Raw genomic sequence first — 17,565 nt, 5'->3', positions numbered from 1 at the left:
ACTCGATAGAACACCTTTGGGATGAATTAGAGCGGAGACTGCGAGCCAGGCCTTCTCGTCCAACATCAGTGCCTGACCTCACTAATGCGCTTCTGGAAGAATGATCAAACATTCCCATAGACACACTCCTAAACCTTGTGGACAGGCTTCCCAGAGGAGTTGAAGCTGTTATAGCTGCAAAGGGTGCGCCAACTCAATATTGAACCCTACGGAGTAAGACTGGGATGACATAAAATTTCATCATGAGTGTGTAAAGGCAGACGTCCCAATACATTTGATAATATAGTCTATCTATCTATCTATCTATCTATCTATCTATCTATCTATCTATCTATCTATCTATCTATCTATCTATCTATCTATCTATCTATCTATCTATCTATCTATCTATCTATCTATCTATCTATCTATCTATCTATCTATCTATCTATCTATCTATCTATCTATCTATCTATCTATCTATCTTCAAACCTTATCTATCTATCTATCTATCTATCTATCTATCTATCTATCTATCTATCTATCTATCTATCTATCTATCTATCTATCTATCTATCTATCTATCTATCTATCTATCTATCTATCTATCTATCTATCTATCTATCTATCTATCTATCTATCTATCTATCTATCTATCTATCTATCTATCTATCTATCTATCTATCTATCTATCTATCTAAAATGTTCTACCCACAGCAGGTGCACTATTTATATCTACCACATACCGCACACATAAATATACGGTATATAACTAAATCTTTTATACATGCTCTTGGATTTCTTCATATTTCATAAAAAATGTATAAAACGTCATAGTCAGTCCCTGAGGACATAGTCTAGGAAAGGCTCAAACAGTCGATAAGAATACGGTAAAACATTTTGGAGTTAAGTAATACAGTGTATTAGAAAAAGTCTTGCTTTATTCTGTACATGAATAAAATTTAGATTTTGAGTAGATGATAAACATTGATATGTTCAATGATCTAGTAGCAATGAAAGCATCTTACAATGATACAACTATTAGATCATTAGTGCCAGCGCTTATCAGCTGATTTCAGAATCAGAGTCATCCTTGCTAGGTGACCTCATGGCTAATCTCTCATTAGCAGTAAGGTTATCCTAGTCAGAACAGATTTTTTTGCTGTGCTGAACAATCCAGTGTCTTACAACATCAGAAAACTTCTCTGTGCTTTGAACTACAAAAACGTACATCAAGATCTCTTTCCTGCATGATACTCTTTATGGGATAAAGTCACAGTATGCGTTCAGAAGTCTGGCGTGCAGAAGTGCCTTTCACAAGGCTGCTGTGTATTTTTTTATACAAACATTTATAAATATACTACCTTGTCAGATATTGTGCCACTCAAACACTATACTGTATACTATATTACCCAGAAGACAAACTCCTCCACTAAGACTTCAGGCAAATTAAGGCCATTCTTTAACATTTCAATCAACGGCCATTTTATCTGACCCTGCTTCACGGTCATATCAATTTTATTTCTGCAGTATATTGCCTTCTCTCAAGAGATACTAGGTATACAGGTTGCTGTCTACAAAGCAAGAGGTCTGTAAGAATGAAAGTCTTCTGCTTGTTATCAACAGGCTGATGTTTCAAAAAGAAGCAGTCCAAAAAAGAATTATGGCCTTCCTTTCCCATACAACAGTCCAATGGCTCCCAAAGGCAATGTAAGTGAGAGGGGAGACTTATATGCAACTTACCTGTTCCTGGGGAGGTCTATGAAGGTAGGCGGAAGCAGGACTAAGTGAAAACTTCATGGATGAAATGAAGATTTGCTCAACAGACAATATCTATGGGGCAATGGGTTTCCAAAGACCAGGAGACTGCCATCCTATATTTACCGATATCCTATATTTACCGACTTCACCTAGCCTTCATACCGACTTCATATATATTTACCGACTTCACCTAGCAAGCATAGTTGGTAGATGACTAGCTCTTCTTTCTCCCACACAGTGCACTCCCCATCTTGATTGACAGTATGTGCACCACTGCTTCTACCCCAGGCTTCTGAAAGGCTGCTAACTGGCCATTTCTAAAATGATGGCAAAATCATTACCCATGCTGGTATTCAAGAGAAGGAATGGTTTAAGCTGCTGAGTTGTGAAAGAGAAGACACTGTTGTGTATATGTCCATTGTACTTTAGGTATACTACACAAATTGTCTGGTTTGGGTAGTATGAGAAGAGAATAATAGTAGTAAAATCCAAGCAGGGCTGCGAGGTTCCTTCCATCAATGTGAGTATCTTGCCTCATGCCTCAGCCACCCCAAAAAGGACCTACTGCACTCAACTCAGGTGGGTCCAATGTATGTGTGAGAGTGTTGGTGCTGCAGCTGAGGCTCCTACATGACATCCATCATCACTGTATAAAGAAGCCAGTACTCTTTTTTAAAGCGGAGTTCCGGCCTAAAAAACATTTTTTAGATAAAAATACCCCCGGGGCAGTCAGGGCTAGTGCATTTCAGCAACGATAGCCTGTGAACTGTCCCCGGTTTCACTTACCTTTTAGAAGAAATACTTACCTTGAAAATGTCTTGGCCAGCGCTGCCATCTCAGGTGTGGGCAGCTGAAGCCAGTGGGTCCTATTCAGTGTCCTCTTTGGTGATGTCGGAGTCCCAGAATGCCCTGCACCGGCCCTGCTCGTCACTTCCAGTGCAGGCGGGTCATCCCTGCACAGCTTCTGGGCATGCCCAGAAGCTGTTAAGCAGGAAATTACGCGCCTGAACTGGAAGTGACAAGCAGGGCTGGTACAGGCGCATTGACTCCTGGGAGCCATGAAGTTCGGCTCCCAGGAGTCAATGCACGCACGAAGAGACGGCGTGGGCCGCGGCCAAAGAGGGAGGAAGAGGAAGGAAGGTAAGTATATAACAAGGTAAGTAAATAAAAAAAAAATTAAAATTATCCAATTCTTTTTCAGCTACATTACAGCAAGCAAATGGTGTAAAGTCGATTTTGAGGCCGGAACTTCGCTTTAAGGGTACAATTCACTTTTTTTGGATAACAAGGGTAAAAAACATCTAATACAACAGTGGTAACACATTTCAGCCAAATAAACCCTTAATCATAGCAAACAAAACATCAGACTGCTACCTTATCTAAAAACTCCACCCAATGAGCACAATCGTTTTCAGATGGACACTGAATGATAAACACATTTAAATATATTGCAAAAAACAGCATGCTTAATAAAGATTACGCAAACCAGACAAAACACACACAATATTAAAAATAAAAAAAAAAAAGGTAAAGTACTAGAGAATAATACAGAACTAGTAAAAACTGAAAGAGAAAAAAAATAGGCAAAAAATACAATTAAATAAAGAAAGGACATGCAAGATATCATAATGCCACTATTTCAGGAATAAGCTAATGTCCCATTTTAGATTCATACCATTGGGTATCCTCACATTCAGTTTGTGAATCCATCAGACCTCCCGTTCCAAAATAAGTCTGTGAGAACCATCTACCCTAATAGGCTTTACTATCTTTTCTATTCCATGAAAGCTAAAGTCTGCCATATTTCCCTTATGCACCACTCTAAAGTGTTTCAATATCAATGACAACTGTTATGCATTTGCATTATTAGTGCCACAATAGTGTTCACCAATATGTATCTTCATAGGGCATATAGTACATCCCACATATTGTAATAAACACTCATTCCACTGTATCACATAATCTACACATTGCAGTTATTAAGCTGCTTAATATGAAAACTTTCTCCTGCTGCAATATATGTAATCTTTTTCATCATGACATCTACAATATTTACAAGCATTAATACCAGATCTAAAATGACCTGAGATTTGAAACCAAGATCTTTTTGGAATCCTTCTAAGACAAAAATAGACATGGAGACAATTGTGAATCTAATGGTGGGGTCTCTCCGACTGGAGAAACAACATCCTCCTCCAACAACTCCCAACTCTGACTGTGTCAGAATACAAAATATAAATATTTTGCCTAATAATTCCTATGATCTTATTATATTCCAGAGACAAAGGGGTAACAAAAGAATCCCCACTGCCCCCATATCTCTACTTTGGTCTATATAACCTCTGAGCTCCACTACGCTAAAGCCAACCCCTCTCCCTTCCCTAAAAATTATCCTCTCTGGACGCTGGCTTTTCCTCAATGTCGTTTTGATGGTTTCACTCTCCATATAAAAAGCATCCTCAGCTGAGCAATTGCATCTGGCTCACAAAAACCCACCTACTGCTTTCACTCTATTCGTTTGGAAAGGATGGAAACTGCTGGACAAAAAAATGGAATTAGTCATAGTACAAGTTGAACCCTTATCGTAATTGCCCTCCAAAGGGACTTACAAATAATTGATGCTTGTTGTACGGCACTCATAGATAAAGCGCAAATTGAAATCGTTGGTGTTAATATTTTAAAAAAAATCAAAGCAGGGTTGCTTATTAACGTCCATTAATGTAGGTATCTTGCCTCAGCTATCAGCAGAGAAGAATGTGTGTATGAATCCAAAGAAACAATTACATTTTCTGGGATGGGTTTGCCAGAGCCTCTATGAATTGAAATTATGATTTTATGATGTCTTAGATTATGAACTATATACTAGGATGTGTAGGAAAATAAAAGTTTTCAAAAAGGCCACGATACACGGTCATATTTTATAGAGGGGGGAGGCAGTTGGAAACGGCGCTACCTTTTATAAATATAGTGAAAACAGCCAGTGATCCAGACCATATGATTAAAAAATGTGCAAATTAAGGTGCCAGTGCAAAGGTAAATGTGTATACAAGAATTATCGTGCAAATAAAAATTGTAAAGTATATGGCCTGATAATTAAAAGATAACAAAGTGCTGGTGAATATATTTAATTAATGTGACAAGATAGGGTATTGTGTATATATACAATAAATGCTTAATAAATATAATAATTATTAATAAAAATAATAAACAAAATGAAAAATAAAAAGTAAGAAGTGGTGATAGGTGAGCTATGGTTGCTTAAGTCCCAACTTCCACTAGAGGTCGCACTCACCCCTCAGCAAAGGTAATGATCCTGGCTGCAGAGGGTAAGAAAAAATGAAACTTCCCAGATCTGGCACCAATCTATCCTTACGGACCGGTGTATCCCATCTGAGTATTAAGCAAAACACCTCATAGCATAGTATGTAATGTCAAATTACAAAAGGGAGCAGCAGGGACTCACGGTTGAGCTGTAGCAGACCGATTCAGAACGTGATTGCAGCGCCGGGGTTTGCCAGAGCCTCTATGAATTGAAATTATGATTTTATGATGTCTTAGATTCGGAACTATATACTAGGATGTGTAGGAAAATAAAAGGTTTCAAAAAGGCCATGATACACCTTCATATTTGTCTTATTAACGTTTAGGCTACATTCACATTAGGCATTTTGTGATCTCGGTCAGAATCACTGCGATTCTACCTGTGATCTCAAAACAAAACAATCGCAAAACGCATGTTTGGGTACCATTCATTTTCAATGGCACCTAAAATGTGGTGTGGTTTTGCCATGATTATCACATGATAAATCATGGCAAACTGCAACTTATGTAGCTTTTCACGTAAAAAGGAGCAGGAGCTTCTTTTGGGCGATGAGCTTTGCGCATTGTGGTTTACTGCGATTGCCGCACAAATTATCGTTCGATGATTGCCGCAAGACCACACCACGTTTAGGTGCCACTGAAAATAAATGGCCCCCGAACATGTGCTTTGTAATTGCGGTGAAATTTGAGATCACGTGTAGAATCGCAGTGATTCTGCCCAAGATCCCAAAACATCAAATGTCAATAGAGCCTTAATCCTCCCAAAGAGACAGAAACTGAGTAGTCTGTTATCCCAACAGCTTTGCATACAGTGCGAATTGTGGCAAGGCCACAAATAATCTCTGAACAATGGGGTGCTCTTATTCACAGACCTGGATCCAGAGAGAAGAACGTCTTATTAAACTGAAACTGTCTTATGTTTACAAGGCCTTCAGAAGCCAACAAATGTTAAGTTTTGTTTCACTTGTGGAAAAAAATATTTTATTAGACAAAATCGTTGATATTGTTGAGTTCACTTTATACCATTTATCCTGTATATTTGTGTTCGTTAAATGACTCAGTTTTAAAATAAATCTTGTCCATATATTCACATAATTTTATTGTGCTTAAAGAATATCTGCATAGGGCAGCGAATCTCAGGAATAATTAATTGGTCAGCTTAATTATTTTTAATATTTTTCTTTATGTCGGAGGCACTGGTATACATTAATCAGTTAAACAGTCGATATCTCTGACTCAGTTAATCATTCAAACATCCTGACAGGCTAAGTAAGGGACTTAAAATAGAGACATATGGTCACCATTATAAAGAGGGTCTAGATATTTCATAATTGAAAGTGTGTGATAGAATTGTCTTAACCCCATACCAACAAAGACAAGCTTTCTCTTTAATTTAATATGAAAATCTTTCCTATGTAAAGTAAATGAGTGATTGATTGACTAATATAAGTTCCTGGATTGATTGATTGATTAATTGATTGATTACTGCTTTACTGCCCCATCTCAGTTTGAACTACATTCTTTGACTGGTAAATTTCTCACTACTGCAATGGAATGAGTTTAAAAGCATACCCCACTTTTGGTATATTTCCTAGGTTATTATTACACTAAAGCTAGTCTTTTGCTTTGCTTCTTGGTGTCATATTAAATCTCATCACTAAGTTAATATTTGGAATTTTTATAAATATACATTGAAAATGTTGTCTGCTTCTAGGAAGGATTTACATATTTTGCATTAATATGCATCTTTTACACATAGAACCACTAAATTAACATATATGAGAAATTCATAATGGCTAAGAAATAAATGAACTAAATAGATTTAACATTATAATATAAAACTATGCTTGTAGGTTACCTTTTTCTGTAGGTTTCAATGTATTATTGCTGTTGGCTTCCTGGCTTCCTCACATTCCTCTACAAAGATTGCTGTTTTTTTTTTTTTTTTTTGTTTTTTGTTTTTTGTATTTCAGCCTTATTGCTCTTCATAATAATTTGCAATATTTTGCACATTTTAGCAAATACGGTCCTTTAAATAATGTTAAATTTATTCAGTTCATTTATTTCTTAGCCATTATGAAAAACAGCCCCAGAACTTTCAAAGTTCAAATGTGTTTTTATTATCAGTATTGCTAAATCATAGCGGATTATTGCTAAATCATAGCGGATTATTGCTAAATCATAGCGGATTAGTGGTTAACACACTAACAGCATGGACTTCTGAGCTCTGTTCACACCAGTGACACTCTCTTTATGGAAATTATATCTTCCTCACATTAATGTGCAGGGTGTCTTGTTGCTAGGCAAATTAGTTGTGTTAAAAAATGTTGTAGAAAAATGTATGGATTGAATAGAGAAAGGAAGACTGATAAAGCATCTGCACATTCTGAAAAAAAAACTTCAGTATATGTAAGAGCTCTAGATATTCAAAAAAATAGGTATTAATAATTTTAATAAGGCTTACCTATAAGTAGTGTAAGTTTCTCCTAAATCTGCACCGTTTAGGAGATATTTACTTTTAATGCAGCTGATGACGTCATTGGTGCATGCGCTCTGAAGGAATGGCCACCCGTGCCGTTCCTTCAGAGCCCTGTGCCGTTAACAGTGGCTCCCGCACGCATGCGTAATCACACCTCCGGCCAATCAGATGGCCGGAGGACGCGAACCAGAAAGCAGGACGGCCAAAACATGTCGGACATAATGTCACTGAGCAGGCGGGACTGCGGGGGCTTCATTCTAAGGTAAGTATTTCATAATGAGCTAGTATGCGATGCAATTTAATTTTTGTGAGATGGGTTTACTTCCTCTTTAAATGTTAGGTTAACAGCATTTCTCTGGACAGCATAAAGTATATTTAGACCCTCAAAATGAACTCCTTATATTTGCGCTCTTTTAGTCTGTTAAAGTGATTGTAAACTTTCTTTTCTCTTTTTTTTTTTTTACTTTTTTTTTTAATAACAATAACAAACATGTCATACTTACCTCCCCAGGTCCTCCTCTTCTGGGGATTCTCTGCTGGTGCTCGTGGCTCTACCTCTTTAGTAAATGCCCCCGTAGGAAGCCACTTCCTATGGAATGCACTCATGTAGGCTCGCCTGTGTAGCTTGCGTCTATAGACAGAGACGGTGTGGCTCAGACCCTCCACCCGCTTCCTCATCCAATTATTTGATTGACAGCAGCGGGAGCCAATGCTGCTTTCAATCTGCCCTTCCCCTTTGAGGAGAGAGAGAGCAGAGAGAGCAGAGAGAGCCGCTGCTCTCAGGCACAGCACCGGATCAAGATTAGGCTCAGGTAGTTATAACGGGGGGGGGGGGGTCCTCCTGTGGCCCTGAAGGTATTTTACCCTAATGTAGAGAATGCATTAGGGTAAAAAAAACTTTAAGCCCTTATAATCACTTGAAATAAACCATTGAAACCAATAGGTGCTTAAAAAATGATCTTATCAAAAGTCCAGTGAGTTCATAAATTCCTGTTGTGTACCTTGTTAGTGTGCTGCTTCTAGGTCATTGTCCAATCAGCAGGCTGAAGGAAGAGAGGTAACTTAAGCCCCATATGCAGGGCTGAACAAACAAAAAAAAACCTCACAGCTCAGGAAGAGCGGCTGAACTAACTATCTGATGTTAGTACAGTGATCACCCCTGCTGTGCTATTGTGTTCTGAAAGGCAGGCGCCCCCCCAGAACACTCCAGTCACTCCAAACACAACTAAACAGTGCTATATGGTTACTCTAAATTCTAATCATATGCATCAACTAGAAAACAATAGAACAATTTTAACCAACATAAACCATTTGACATTCACCTGCTTACAACTACATAGTTGGTAGGTCTAAAGGAGATTGTACAATCATATTGTAATGTGTTTGGTGAGCCCAAAGATGACCATATACTATAAAATCTGATTGTACAGATCTACTATCAACTATATAATGCAATGGCCTTTTTAATTTGATACAAATGCAAGTAATTGTTTACGTATTGTATGCCCTCATATTACATAGTTTTAGTAAGCCTAAATTAGATTGTGCAAACAGAATGTATAGTGTATGGCCAGCTTTATACTGTGATGAGTGGGGTTAGTGCTTGCCAATTAAAGAATATGTAAACCCAACTTTTCATATTCTTGATACGTGCCAGCTGTATCATATACTTGTATGAAAAATATCATGTTCTCTTTGTATTGCTTCCTTTGTGTGATTTACCTGGTGACCCTGCCAGTCACTCTGCTTTCCTACTGAAAACAGTCCAGGCTAGGCCTGAGAGCAAAGCAAGGTCAGCTGTGCTGAGAACTCAGCTTAGTCTTCTCCAATAATCAGACTTGTCCTGAACACACCCTTCCTGCACAGCCATTCACTGGGAAAACAAGTGTGTTGCTTTTTCTCCTCCCCCGCTTCTCTGAGCTCCTTTTGCAGATGAGAACAGTGGGTATGTGATCACTTATAAAAAAGGGGAAAAATGTGTTGATAATCTTTTTATGTATACACAAATTTTTTAAAGAGAGGGACACAAGAGCCTACTAAGTGTAGCAATTCTCCTTACTGCAGCAGGAAATTGCATTTTTGAAATCAGAGATATTTAAATTATCTGTTAAACAAACTGCAGCTGGGACTGCTGCAATGCCACTGCCACAGAGGACCCCCAGAAATGGCAGATGGGTTACTGTAGGTTCTGGAAGACTTAGAGTGGTGGATAGAAGACATGTCCCACAGTCGGTGGTTCTCCATAATTCATTTGCAGCACTCTCAGAATGTAAGGACAACATGGATATGGACTCAAGCACAGAGGGTGAGAAACCATTGACTCCTATGTCTAATGTATGCAAGACTGCAGCCAAGGACAAAAAAGATAAAGTGAAGTCTCAAAGGAAGCAGCTGTTGCTGGGTGATTCAATCATAAGAAGTGTGGAGCTTAAAGAAAATGGTTTTGTGAGATGTCTCCCTGGTGCTACTGCTAGACAAGATAGAAGACGTATTATTAATATTGTTAAGCAAGCAAAGTAGGAAGGGGACGTGGATGATCTTGTCCATCTAGGGACAAATGACCTGGCTTGCAATGAAGTGTCAGAGGTGAAAAAATCTTTTATCACACTTGGTAATGACGTACAGGATTTTGCATCCACCGTTTCATTTTCTGAAGTTCTGCCTGTGCATAATGTTCAGAATGATAGGCAGAGGCGCATAAAGGAGTTCAACATATGGCTTAGTAAATGGTGTCAAGAGCAAGGATTTGGCTTTGTTTCTCATGATAGCTCTACTTGGAATAGAAAGGAACTGTACAAAAATGATGGTTTGCATCTTTCTCTCAAAGGAACAAATGTACTTAGTGAACAACTCCAAGAATTTGCAAAAGAGTATTTAAACTAGGAAGGGGGGGGGGGCAAAAGAGTGAAAATACAAGAGTCCAATTGCCCCCCGAAACAATGCCAGAACAGGTCAGAAGCACAGAGGTTAAGAAATGATAAGCTCAGTGTGAGGTAATGAACGAGTTCAATCAGAAATCATTTTCACCCCACAAACAGAATAGCTAAAATTCACTATTTCTGCTGACAGGTTGTTTGTCTCATTTCATAAGTTACTGATAATTTGGCAAGGCTTATGTCCATAAGCCGATATTGACTTATAGAGTCAGTTTGACCTGAAAGTTGCAGAGATGATGGATTTTAGACCCTGCTAGTTCTACAGCCTGTTAATAATTACTGTTCAATATCATGAGATGTCCATGCTTTATGTTTTATTGCCAACTCATACGCTGTAATGATATTATTGGTTAAGATATCTTTACCGATGTACTTTGATTACTGATGATTTGATGAGAGCTTTTACATTTGCTACGTCACTGTCTCTATTTAAGAGCAGTTGTCCAAAATAAACCTCGGACTTGATGTGATAACTTACTGCGTGTTCTAGTGGTCACTTCAGGTCTCCAGCACTGACTGAGGCCCTCTACTGGTCAATCAAGGGAAAACCCAATAAATACCTAACAGCTTGGTGGCAGCGGTGGGATTCAGAAACACCCAAGTGGTAAGTAACTTAGCTCTGTGTCTGTACTGACGCTTGCTTGACTTGCTTCTTGGCTCTGTTTAACTCTGATTTCTACCCACAGTAGTTTTAAATGTATGTGTACTTTTTGGTAAAGTACTAAAAAAAAAAAAAAAAAAAAAATTTTGGGGTTTTGTCTCAGGCAGACAACTTTTGTCTCAGGCAGACAGTGATTTAATGTGAACTAAGTAACTCAAGCTTCCTTTTGGGCAAGGATTGGCTAAAAGGTCCTTTGGCAGGACATTAAGACATTGGGTTGTTGGATGACCAGTGGGGCTCTCAAACCTCTTTGCTTTTCTTCCTCTCGCTGCATATTGCATATTATAGAGTGTTAAGATAAACTGTATACCTGCATAACCTTGATTGTTAGCAGCTGTTTGTAAGGTGAGACTGACAGCTGTTAGCACCACTCCACATTGTTTGTTTATTTACGTGATAAGATTGTGATATGGGCACTTCTCAGAGTAAGATTTATCCCCCTCCCAATCCCGGGGAGACATGTAAGGATTATGTAGCAAGAGTTTGTGATACAGATTATGCTCTGATTAACCCTTTTGTGGATAATCTAGCTGGATGGAGTTCAGCTATGCATAGCATGTCTCCGTTTCCTAAGGATGGGGCAAATGATGAGTTCCATATGGATATGGTTAAGGGTCTTTGTCTAGGAGATAAGCAGGCTTTTCCATGGTATTCAGGAGATCCTCAGTGGGACATGGAATATATGGGAAGGGCAGCAAAGAATTGGCTTAAGGTGGCTCCTTCTTGGCGAAGGGTAAGAGGAAAGAGTAATGCATCAGTAAACAAGAAGGACAGTGATACGGAGGGAGAGGGCCAGGATAAAAAGAGCAAGAAAAGGGCAACAAAGAGAAAAATTAATTGGTCCAAGATAAGGCGTGAAAAGGAGGATGAGGAATTGCCTACCTTTACCTGTAAACAGTTACATGCTATGGAACCGAAGATACAGCGCTCACCCATAGTGTCTCCATCTGCTTCCCCTGCTCCCTGTAAACCCTGTCCACCTCCACCTCCCTGTCCGCCTCCCTCATATGCCCCCATGTATCCCAATATCTCACAAACACTTGCACGGGCCAGGGATGATGAGCTGATTCAAATCGGCGCCCTCACCCTAGGGGGTCAAGAGCGTCCAGTCCGGCAGCCCCAACCACAAGCAATTCAGGCACAGGAACCTGCACAGGAACCTGCCCCATCACAGAGTGTGATGAAAGAACCTGATGAGGTAAGTAGTGAGGATACTGTGATGATTGAAAAGGCTACGCTGGATGAATTGACAAAAAGTGTGGGAGCAACCTGGACCGAGGTAAGTGAACCCGAGGCTAGTGTTGAACGTTCCAGGGCAGCAAAGACAAAGGCTATAGTGAAACTTCAAGGGTATACCAAAGGAGGTAAGGTGAAAAGCCGTCCTCCCAGCCCTGAGCTGGAAGCAAAGGAAGCCGTCCTCTTAGCAACGGAGAGAGAGGGCCACTATCCTTTCCTAGTCATGGGTAATCAGTTAATTCTCAAACCATTGGACATGGATGAATTAGATAACATCATTGCCAAAGCGCCTAAACCTCAAGCCAGCCCCACTGCCTGTATAAATTATTTAAAAAGAGCCTGCAAAGGAAGACAGTACACTCAGGAAGACATGAGAATTATAATAGATGGCCTGATGGGTTTTGATGAGGGGACTGATTGGAATTGGGCATCTGTTAAGTCTATAAGCACCGTACAGTCGGCAGCTACAGCAGCTGCTGATTATAAACTTAACTCTGAAGATGGAAGGAAGGAGATGTGGACGGAGTTAGAAAAAGAAATGACACGGGTATTTAAGAGTAGATCCTCTCTCCCCACAGCTGTGACATGCAAGCAGAAGAATAAGGAGGAAGTGATAGATTTTCTTAAAAGGTATTCGAAAGTGTGGAAGGAAGAGGCAGGTCTGCCCACAGAGGGAGAAATGGAAAAGATATTTGTACAGACATTTGTTGCTTGCTTGAAGTCGGAGTATGCACTCGTAGTGAAACAATCGATTCCGGAATGGCCTAATCTTGTTGCGAAGGATTTTGCTTCAAAGATTATAGAGAGAGATGCTGCAGGATGTTATGAGTTAAAAGGGTCTACAACCCTCATGTACCAAAATGGGTTGCTTAACAGCAACCAAATGCATGCCCAGCCACAGGATAATAATACCAGGAATAGTCAGAGGTGGGGAAGAGGAGGAAGGGGAAGATACCAAGGCTCAAGAGGAGGGGTTCAGCAGGGAGGAGGTAGACGCACTCATTGCTTCAACTGTGGCCAAGAAGGCCACTGGAAGAATCAATGTCCTCAGCCGCCCAATCAACCACAACCCTACACACAGCAGCAAACATTTCACCAACCACAGCAGGCCCCGCAGACACGAGGACCCCCTTCTCAATCTTCTGTGCGTTTTCCCATTCAGTGGGGGCCACATCAACACCAGGCCTGAAGATGCCCGGAAGGCATTTCCCCAGTATTCACACTTCTCTCTGACCATTATTCCAAAAACCCCCTAGTGTCACTCATGGTTGATGGCAAGATATATCCATTTCTCGCAGACTCAGGGGCTATGAGCTCAGCCTTCTCAGGGGAAATGTACAGGGGTGAGAGACAGATTGCTGCACCTTCCATGGGAATAAATGGGATACTGACCAAAACTTACAAAACACCACCTCTCCCAGTTGCAGACATGACAACAGGCCAAATACTCTTGTGTCATTCATTCAAAGTCATTCCTTGCTGTCCAGTGAATTTGTTAGGGAGAGATTTGATGGGGTTGCTGGAAATGTGTATTTCCATCGACCGGAAAGGAGGAGTTTCAATTGAATCACCTTTCTTCGCACTGTCAATAATGGTTCGTGGGACGGACATTTTCTTGGCCTCAGACCAAGAAACTCTGACCCCTGGAAACAGTCATTCAGATGAGATCTCATCCATATTTCCTCCTGATCATCCTGTATGGGCCAAAAGCAGTCTGGATGTAGGACACATTCTATGCACCCCTTACAAAGCTAGACTGAAACCAGGAGCATCCCCTATATACCACAAACAGTACCCTTTGTCAAAAGAGAAGATAGAGGGGATTGCCCCTGTGGTGAAACATTTCCTGGAGAAGGGGATATTGAAACCAGTCATATCTCCTTATAACACGCCAATCAATCCTGTGAAGAAGAGTGATGGATCCTATAGGTTTGTACAAGACCTAAGAGCCATTAATAATTTGGTGATCCCCATTGCCCCAATTGTACCTGACGTACCATCTCTTATCACCTCGATTCCTGCTGATGCAACATTTTTTTCTGTCATTGACTTGGCAAATGCATTTCATTCCTGTCCTGTGGATGAGGAAACACAATTACTACTAGCTTTTTCCTTTCTTGGGCGCCAACTAACTTGGGGGCGTCTAAGTCAAGGATTCATCGATTCACCGGCAGTTTTCTCAATAGCGTTACAAGCTACGCTCCAGGGTTGGGCACCTTGCCATGGTTCCGTCCTCCTTCAATATGTCGATGACTTATTGTTGACAAGTCCCACCAGGAGTTCATGTGTAAATGACTCAATTTCACTGCTTGAACACTTAGCTCAGACAGGTCACAAAGTGTCTAGAAAGAAATTGCAATGGTGTCAGGAAACTGTTGAATACTTGGGTTTTACTTTGTCTCATGGTGAACGCAAAATCAGTCACAAGAGAGCTGCGGCTCTCGTGGGTTTGGGGCGCCCACAGACTAAGAATGACATGCTGAAGTTCTTAGGAATGGCAAGCTATCTGAGACAATATATAAGCCAAAGCGCTTACTATGACAATATCTTGAGACAAGCCACTCTGTCTGATAATCCTGACTTTATCAAATGGTCTGATGAAATGGTTGATGCTTATGTGTATCTTAAAACTTCAATGGTTACAGCTCCTGGCTTGGGACTTCCTGATTATTGTAAAATGTTTCATCTGTTTGCGAGGGACAACTGTAAAACCATGGCTGGGGTCCTAACACAGGAGCATGGAGGCAAGCTGAGGCCTGTTGCTTTTTTTTCTAAGGTAGTACCTGTTCCTGTCCAAGGAATGCCAGCATGTTTGAGAGCTTTGGCTGCTTGTGCCATGGCAGTGGAAATGGCTACGTCATTTACATTGGGTTATCCCCTGACGTTACACACTACACATCAAATCTTGTTCCTGGTGAAGAATTTGCACACACAGCACATGTCTGCTCAACGGCTCAGTGGATATGAGGTTATCCTTCTGGGTAACCCTTCCCTGACAATTGCATACAGCCCTCCCAACTCAGGCCCAGCCCCCATTCTCAATGCCATGTTGAGTTTACAAAAAGAAGGCGATGAGTTGCCTCCCCTGCATGATTGTATTGAAGTCATTCATCAGGATACCTCCCCAAGGGCAGACATGCTTTCTTCCCCTATGGAGGGGGTGCAGACTGTCTTTGTGGATGGCTCCTGTTCTCGCCCGAATGACAACACTTATCATGCAGGGTATGCTGTGGTACAGCTGCCTGACATAGTTCTGGAAGCTAAACCAATTCCTTATCAGTCTGCTCAAGCAGCAGAACTGATTGCATTGACACGGGTTTGCCAGATTTTTGAGGGACAGGAAGTGAACATTTACACTGACTCCAAGTACGCATTCTCAACAGCGCATGATCACGGACTCATATGGAAGAGAAGAGGCTTTATAGCAGCCGATGGGAAGGCAATATCACACTCATCCTTGGTGGATGACTTACTGTCATCTATTCAGCTCCCATCCAGAGTAGCTATCATTCATTGTAAAGCACACACTCATGGCAAGGACTCGATTGCAAGAGGGAATGCTTTGGCAGATGCTACTGCAAAAGCAGCTGCCAGTGCTGGCCAAGCTTTTGCACAGCTCCCTCTTTTAGTGCCCCCATCCCTGCCTTGGGACCAAATACTTCAGGATCTCCAGGCCTTTGCAACCAAAGAGGACATGGACTTTTGGGTTTCACAAGGTTTGGAGCTGGACCCTGATACAGGGCTCATCTCCAAAGAGGGGAGACCTGGTATCCCACAGAGTAGTGCAGTTTTGTTCATTTCACAGTATCATGGTGTAGGACACAGGGGATGGAAAGTCACAGCAGAACTGATAGCCAAAGACTTCTACATTTTGCACCTTCCCTCACTCTGCAAGACATTTGTGGCCCGATGTATTGAATGCATTAGGAACAATCCTAACATTCCCAATAAGCCCTCACATGAACATCTACAATATCCTACCTCACCTTTCACACATTTACAGATCGACTTCACTCACATGCCCAAAGTAGGAAAAAGGCAAGAATTTCTTTTGGTTATCACGGATATGTTTTCGCGCTGGTTGGAATGCTTTGTGACGACCAGAGAAGACGCAAAAACTGTAGTTAAGGTTTTAACTCAGGAAGTGATCCCAAGATGGGGATGCCCGGTCCAGATAAACTCTGACAATGGACCGGCATTCACATCTAAGATTTGTCAGGAGCTTGTGAGACTACTGCAGATTGACTGGAAGTTTCACATTCCTTACCATCCACAGAGCTCAGGGATAGTGGAAAGAATGAATAGAACGATAAAGGACAAACTTAGGAAGGCCACAGGAGGTACATACCACAAGTGGAAGAATTCACTGCCCGCTGTTCTGGCTGAGATCAGAATGACCCCCTCAAAGAGCACTGGTCTTTCCCCGTTTGAGATTTTAATGGGTAGGCCATTTCCCACTCCTTGGACGAAGAAGCCCCTAGTGATAGAAAGAGGGGATCTAGAGCAAATACAGGAGGAGTATTGTAAAAATCTGATTGAGAAATTAAACAGTATCCATGGCAATGTGGCTCGCACTCTCCCTCTCTCTCAACAGGAATCAACCCATTCCTTGGTACCGGGTGATGCAGTGGTCGTTAAACAGCTGAATCGGAATAAGAAGCAAGAGTTCCCCTTTGGACCGCCAACCACCGTGATTGCCGTGACCCGGACCGCTGTGTTGACAGAACAAGCTAACACCTGGATACACGCAAGTAGAGTGAAGAAGATTCCCCCCAGACCTGAGAAGCAAGACACAGATACAGGAGGTGAAATAGGTGTTGCAAGGCCTCGAAAAGTGAGTGAAGTAGGTGTTAAAATCTCTGAAGAAGATGTCCTCAATTCTCTTACCCCAGAATTCTGGGAAGGCAACTTGCGGACTGTTTCTTCTAGTGCTGACAGTGTTCATGCCAACATGGATCATTACTAACTGTATATACCATCCAGAAGACTTGGGGGTGTTCCGCTTCGTTTGTGGAACTCCCAGTATCAACACCAGGAATAGAAGAGAAATTGCTTATAATGATGTAGAAATATTTAATGAAAGAATGGTATTGCTTAAGCTAAAGTATATGTATGCACAAAAATCAGGATATGATAAGTGTTGGATCTGTAGTAAGTTACACCCCAGCTCTGCTAGAATTCCTTTAATAGCT

General features: G+C 40.9%; 1 protein-coding gene across 1 annotated transcript in view; it reads left to right on the top strand.

The window, feature by feature from the left end:
* Positions 1–17,160, top strand: part of LOC309545712 (uncharacterized protein) — a gene marked incomplete at its 5' end in the record, with an annotated part of 280,165 nt that extends 263,005 nt beyond the window's left edge. The window contains one exon of the mRNA XM_082245047.1: positions 17,131–17,160. Within this exon, the coding sequence (XP_082101173.1) occupies positions 17,131–17,133 (3 nt within the window). The 3' untranslated portion in view covers positions 17,134–17,160. The remainder of the gene's footprint in view (positions 1–17,130) is intronic.
* Positions 17,161–17,565: the final 405 nt, after the last annotated feature.

The sequence above is a fragment of the Pelophylax lessonae genome (genome assembly GCF_965119305.1).
Source record: "Pelophylax lessonae genome assembly, chromosome: 2".
Taxonomy (NCBI): domain Eukaryota; kingdom Metazoa; phylum Chordata; class Amphibia; order Anura; family Ranidae; genus Pelophylax; species Pelophylax lessonae.
Note: the sequence above shows the minus strand (reverse complement) of the source record. Positions and strands in the feature narration are given on the sequence as shown.